Here is a 6,255-nt window from a genome sequence, read left to right as displayed (position 1 = left end):
CTGATGCTGTTGTCTAGCCCTGTGCTCAATAGTGAGATGCACACCACAGCAAGCCAGCAGTTACAGTGAAACGGGGTCGCGGCGTAATCTTCAAGCTAATGATCAGAAGATCAAGGAAGGCAGTGTAGTCACTAGTTCAATCAACAGTGGGAAGGTTTGCACTCATTCTATAGCATGTCCAAGTCTGAGTTGGACATCTTGAGTCACCCTCTCTTTATCTCTGAGTTTTGCATCCTCTCAAATCTCTCTCTCTCTCTCTCTGTCGCCCTCCCTCCCTCCCTCCCTCCCTCCCTCCCTCCCTCCCTCCCTCCCTCCCTCCCTCTCCCCCCAGGTACTCTGAAGCGTTCCTCTCTCCAGGGTGATGAGAAGCCATCCTCCCAGCCCCTGACCCTTCAGAAGGGCTCTAACTTCAACACTATGCCTGCCAGCATGGCCAAGGTCCACCTCCAGAATGTGGCAGACTACCCCAGTCATACCCTCACCCTGCGCAGGGAGAAGGGTGGCGCCACCAAGGGCATCAGCACCGAGCTGCCGGGAGCCAAGTCCATCTACATCTGTGACGGGGAGCTCTTTAAACAGCTGGACGGGGAGCTGTCTCCACGGGGGACAGGGGAGGCCGGAGGGCCTGAGGGCACAGGAACAGGCCCGGGACCAGGGTACATCATCCTGCCTAACAACAACAACACTGGCACCCTGGGGCGGCCCGGAAAGGGCAGCAAGGAGGACACGACGGCCAAGTACAACATCAGCATCGAGCAGCAGATGCCCCAGACCAGGCTCATCCACCTGGCCAACTCGGCGGGGGTGGAGGGCGTCCCGGGTTTCGCGCTGAAGAGCCTGCCTGCGGACCTGGTCAGTGTCTCCTGCTCGGAGAGGGAGTCGCCCGTCCACAACATGCAGAACGTCTCCGGAGAATCCCACATGACCAACAGCATGTGTGAACAGGGTGATTCTGGGAACTCTGGAATGATGTCCAAGAGCGAGACCGTGTCCACTCTCTCCATGAGCTCCCTGGAGGTAAGACACACACACACACACACACACACACATACACAAACACACACATAGACACACACACAACCCCATGTTCTCACCAAATGATGGTGTTTTCCATGATCAAGAAAATATCAGAAACCAGCCAGTGCCGTTTCCTGTCAGTATGTGGTGGCACTGTATTCATGGCATATAGTTTCTGTTGACATATCTTTATAGTCGCTATCCTTTTCTGTGTGGTAACAGCACTGTACTGGCAACATGTACAGAAATATCCCAATCTCGCCTGGCTCGACAGAACGCCAAGATCTGTAAAAAGGTCAGGTTTTAGTATTCTCTCCTTGACTGTGCCAGTCCAGTGGGGGAGCTCAAACTCAGACAGCTACACTGACCAGCACACACCCACGCACAGCTAGTCGTGCCAAGCCAGCCAGTCAGATAGGCAGACAGTCAGACCTCTCAGCCTGCTGGTGTCTTTTCACCTCAGGGCCAAACTCGCTCCCCTCCCAAAATGCTGTGCGTGCAAGGTCGCAGCTGCCAGGGCAACCAACAACCAACCAGCCTGAAGGTCATGCCTTTCTTTCTCTGCTTGCTGACAAAGGTCACACGATCACAAGCTGTTTACTGCAAGGATTCACGCCAATGGTGTCAGGATGAACCAACATGGACGCTCAGTTTCTCATGAGTCACTGTTATCACTGAGAAACTTTCTGTTGTTTAAACTGATTTGAAAATAACAGTGAAACAGAGTGAAATGCTGAGGAAGACATCACCATTGTGTCTAGTCAAATTCACACAGCATATAGATGACAGCAGAATATATTTTTTAATCTTTTCCTCATGTCTTTCTCCAGAGACGAAAATCTCGCTACGCGGAGCTGGATTTTGAGGTAATTTCAGACTTCTGGACTGCATTTCTTTTGACATAATGTCTTGCTGGTTTGACTAACTGTCTAATGTCTCAATTCTGCTTCCAAAAATCCACTAGAATTTACATAATCCCTTTTTCTTTATAATTATGGTGCATGGGACAGTATAGCAGATCATATGCAGTACTCTATCTAAGCTTTGTAGATGTCTGTGGTGGATGCGACCTAAATTAATGACTTTTCTATGATGGATGTTTTTTATTTGTTTGGTCCATGTAGAAGATCTTGCACAAGCTATGTTGTTGTTTAAGGAGGATTGATGTTGATGGTGGATTTTCCTGTGTGATTGTCCCATGTAGAAGATCATGCACACACGGAAGCGTCACCAGGACATGTTCCAGGACCTGAACAGGAAGATCCACAGTACAGACCAGGACAAGGCGTCTCCGCCTGGCGATGGGAAGGCAGGGAAGAGGTGGAGTGTGTCCTCAGCAGGCAGCGACAAGACCATCATGAGCGTACGACACTCTGTCTCTCACTCTTATCTCTTTCTCTCTGTCTGTCTGACTCACTCTCTTTCTTCCCCTTCTTTCTTCCCCTTCTCCACCTTTTTTAACCATTCTCTCTCCATGAATAGCACTCTCTCTCTCTCTCTCTCTCTCTCTCTGTGTCTGTCTCTCTGTCTCTCTCTCTCTGTCTCTCTGTCTCTCTGTCTCTCTGTCTCTGTCTCTCTCTCTGTGTCTCTGTCTCTCTCTCTGTCTCTCTTTCTGTCTCTCTCTCTCTCTCTCTGTCTCTCTCTCTCTGTCTCTCTGACTCTCTGTGTCTCTGTGTCTCTGTCCTCTCTCTATCTCTCTTCTCTCTGTGTCTCTCTGACTCTCTGTGTCTCTCTGTGTCTCTGTGTCTCTGTCCTCTCTCTATCTCTCTTCTCTATCTCTACCTCTCTGTCTGTATCTCTATCTCTCTATCTCTATCTCTGTCTCCCCTTCGCTATCTCTCTGTCTCTCTACCTCTCACTGACTCTCTCTTTTCTCTCTGTCTCTCTCTGTGTCTCTCATGCAAAATGCATGTCAACGCCTCAATATCACGTCTCTTGCCCTTTGATGATTTAGTTTGTTCTCTGGTTCACCTGTTCTCCTCACCCGTCCCTCCCTCTATCCAACAGGACAAGCAGCAGACACCCAGTAAGAGAGCCTGGGAGGGCATCAGGAAGACCCAATCTCCCCCGTCGTGGATGAGGAAGGACCTGGAGCCCTTGGCGGCCTCTCCCCTGGAGCTGCAGAACGTGGAGTGGGAGAAGGCCAGCGCCACCATCCCTCTGGTGGGACAGGAGATCATGGACCTGCAGACAGAGGTTTGAGACTGAGACAGAGAGACAGACCGAGAGAGAGACAGAGAGCAGCCAACCCCGTCCCCCAGCCCAGCTCTCAGACAGACAGACAGACAGACAGACATCTTCCCTTCTCGCAGCTCCACATCTCAATCTCACTCTGGGAACCAACGACCAACGATCAATGACCAACGAAACGGTGAGAGAGAGAGAGAAAGAGAGAGAGAGAGAGAGAGAGAGAGAGAGAGAGAGAGAGAGAGAGAGGAGAGAGAGAGAGAGAGAGAGAGAGAGAGAGAGAGAGAGAGAGAGAGAGAGAGAGAGAGAGAGAGAGAGAGAGAGAGAGAGAGAGAGAGAGAGAGAGAGAGAGAGAGAGAGAGAGAGAGAGAGAGAGAGAGAGAGAGAGAGAGAGAGAGAGAGAGAGAGAGAGAGAGAGAGAGAGAGAGAGAGAGAGAGAGAGAGAGAGAGAGAGAGAGAGAGAGAGAGAGAGAGAGCAGCTCTTTTATGTTAGGACCCAACTAAGAGAGAGAGAAGGAAAGAGAGAAAGGACACTTGCCTATAAATGGGGGGAATGAGAACAGGTTTGCGGTGCATTTTGTTATATTTTCTTATTGCTGCTGGAATCAGTTTTTTGTTTACTATGTCAGAAAGTCATATATCCGGTCTGTTATTATCCACATTATTACTTCACTGGACACATGCTTGAGTCCCTCTCTCCTCCATTAGATCTTTGTTGATGGTTAGCCAGTTTGGCAGTTGGGTGGTGTAGGTAGTGTAGATTAAAAGGACAGACTGCAACTGCCTATGGACTCTTCACCAGCCTGCTAACAGATCACCTGGACCAGCCACACAGTTCATGTTCCAACCAAGCCTTTAGGCAATGGACCTGGTCTGGACAAGACCTTCACCCAACATACAGTACATGTCCCAAACACGCCTAGGCAGTGGAGGAGGCAGACTGCTGGACCATAACCATGTGCCTCTCCATGCCAACTAATAGCCCCTCCACTGCACTGTCATACAGAGTCCACACCCCCTTGACAGGAAGGGAGCAGACCGATGACATCACAGTCAGCCAAAGGGTGGAAAACCCTCCCATTGGTGGGGGCCATAGTGACATCAGCATAGACCAACAAGGATGAGATATCTCATTTGCGGATGCCCTTAATGACATCACAGAAAGCCAAGATGGCCATATCTCATTGGTGGAAGCTTCTATGACCTCAGCAGAAGCCAAGGAGACAGTGTTTTGATTGGTTGATTGGTTGCTTGGTGTACAAGCAGGCTTGGTACATTTGTGGCAAATATAATTCTGCTTGTTCGGCAAATGCAGGTGGTAAAAAATGAAGGATACTCATGTCACAAAGTATATAAAGAATTATGCTTAATAATGACAATGGAAATGAATAAATATAAAAATATATATGATAAATACTGTATAGGACATTACAGAGGTTGTGACTCGGCAGTATGTGGTACGGATTAGTTGCACACAGAGAAAGCACAAGGCTCTTTTGGAGTCCTGTTGTACAGCAATGTAATTATTTCAACAGAGTTCTACAGAATGAATTTTAGCCTATAAATATCTTTCTTACTGTGCTTGGGGATTATTGTTCTCATTATTATTGTTATGACCATGATTATTCAGATTACATCTGCGTCCGAAATGGCACCCTATTCCCTATATAGTGCACTGCTTTTGACCTGGTCAACTGGCAGGAATTAACATCAGGTTAAAAGTAGTGCGCTATATAGGGAATAGGGTGCCATTTCACCTCCCATCCTTTTCAGGGTACTGGAATATGAGTGTTCTGTAACTCCATGTAACAGTGTGTGTTTTGGTATCACTGACTGTCACTCCCTCCTCAGATCTGTACCTGTCTGACATGAACCCTGACCTCTGTCCCCTGACCTTTAACCTCCACCGCCGCTCCACCTTTTTAGTTCACAGGGGTTGACTCTTTGTTAATGTACAGTTTTCAGAGCACAAAATGAATGTGTCATATTTCTAATAAAAGTATATCTATATAATAAAGTATCAGTTGTCCTGGTGCATTATACTGACAATATTCCTAATATATACTCTATTTAAACCCCTAGAGTCCACTGACACACCGCTGCGTAAATCTAAATTACATAACAAAAAACTCCTCATCGACATCAGTCAGTTTAAACTAGAGATATCTGTTTTGTTGCATTGGATGCTTCTCAATCCACCACTTCCCCCAGTGGTGCACTTCCTCATCTGTGGTGAAAGGGGGCAGAGCTAGAGCGTGTTTGTCAGACCATACCTAAATGGATCCTAAAATTCAAAATCAAAATCAAGTAGCATGACCGTTTTAAAACAATTCCACATGTCAGCATAGCACCCGCGCGCGTGTGTACATGTTCGTCCATATGTGTGTGTGCTCGTGCTTCCACTTGTGTGTGAGATTAGAAATGGGAAGGCGTGTGGCTGTAATGACCTAAGCATTATTTACAGCCCCTGAACAGACACCCAATCTGGACAACAAGACGCTCGCTCGGCTAATAAAGATTTAACTGCTCGTAAATACCCCAGGCAAATAAAAATGATGTGTGTTATTATTAGATTTAGGGAATCCATCAACGGTGGAGGCAAATAGAGGATAGAGGATATTACTCCATGTCACTGCAGAGCTGCTAAATGTCCTCACCCTAATTATTGGGCTATAATTTATTCATTAATTTATTCACAATGGATCAACTTTAGACATTTTAAGTGGGGCAAATCCAATGGAAAAGGTTTTAGGGGCCTTCTGTACCATACAGGAATGTTTAAAAGGTATGCTGGACTGCTGGACTAACCACAACGTATCTCTTAGGAAAATATGGAGTTGCATCAAATTATAAACACAAAAGTCATTAACATTAACATATCAATGTTACCAAGGTACCGAGGCCCAGATCCCAGTAGGTGTAGGAGTTGTTCCCCTCTATGCAGAGGTTTGTTCTCCAACCCCTACACTTCCTCCATCCTCCACATCTCCACTCAGAGAGAGGAGGCCAGCTGCACAGTGGACCGAACTCACTGAAACACTCCTCCAAAGA

At 47.3% G+C, this 6,255-nt stretch overlaps 1 protein-coding gene across 11 annotated transcripts in view; it reads left to right on the top strand.

Moving 5' to 3' along the window:
* LOC129857335 (adhesion G protein-coupled receptor B1-like) overlaps window positions 1–3,450 on the top strand; it is a 90,886-nt gene extending 87,436 nt beyond the window's left edge. For all 11 annotated transcript variants that reach the window (XM_055925468.1, XM_055925472.1, XM_055925469.1 and 8 more), the window contains 4 exons: window positions 332–1,017; window positions 1,848–1,883; window positions 2,222–2,380; window positions 3,025–3,450. In XM_055925468.1, the coding sequence (XP_055781443.1) occupies window positions 332–1,017; window positions 1,848–1,883; window positions 2,222–2,380; window positions 3,025–3,219 (1,076 nt within the window). In that variant the 3' untranslated portion in view covers window positions 3,220–3,450. The remainder of the gene's footprint in view (window positions 1–331; window positions 1,018–1,847; window positions 1,884–2,221; window positions 2,381–3,024) is intronic.
* The last annotated feature ends 2,805 nt before the right edge of the window (window positions 3,451–6,255 follow it).

Source organism: Salvelinus fontinalis, chromosome 6 (genome assembly GCF_029448725.1).
Source record: "Salvelinus fontinalis isolate EN_2023a chromosome 6, ASM2944872v1, whole genome shotgun sequence".
Taxonomy (NCBI): Eukaryota; Metazoa; Chordata; class Actinopteri; order Salmoniformes; family Salmonidae; genus Salvelinus; species Salvelinus fontinalis.
The sequence above is the reverse complement of the archived record's forward strand: the minus strand, read 5'-3'. Positions and strand labels throughout refer to the sequence as shown.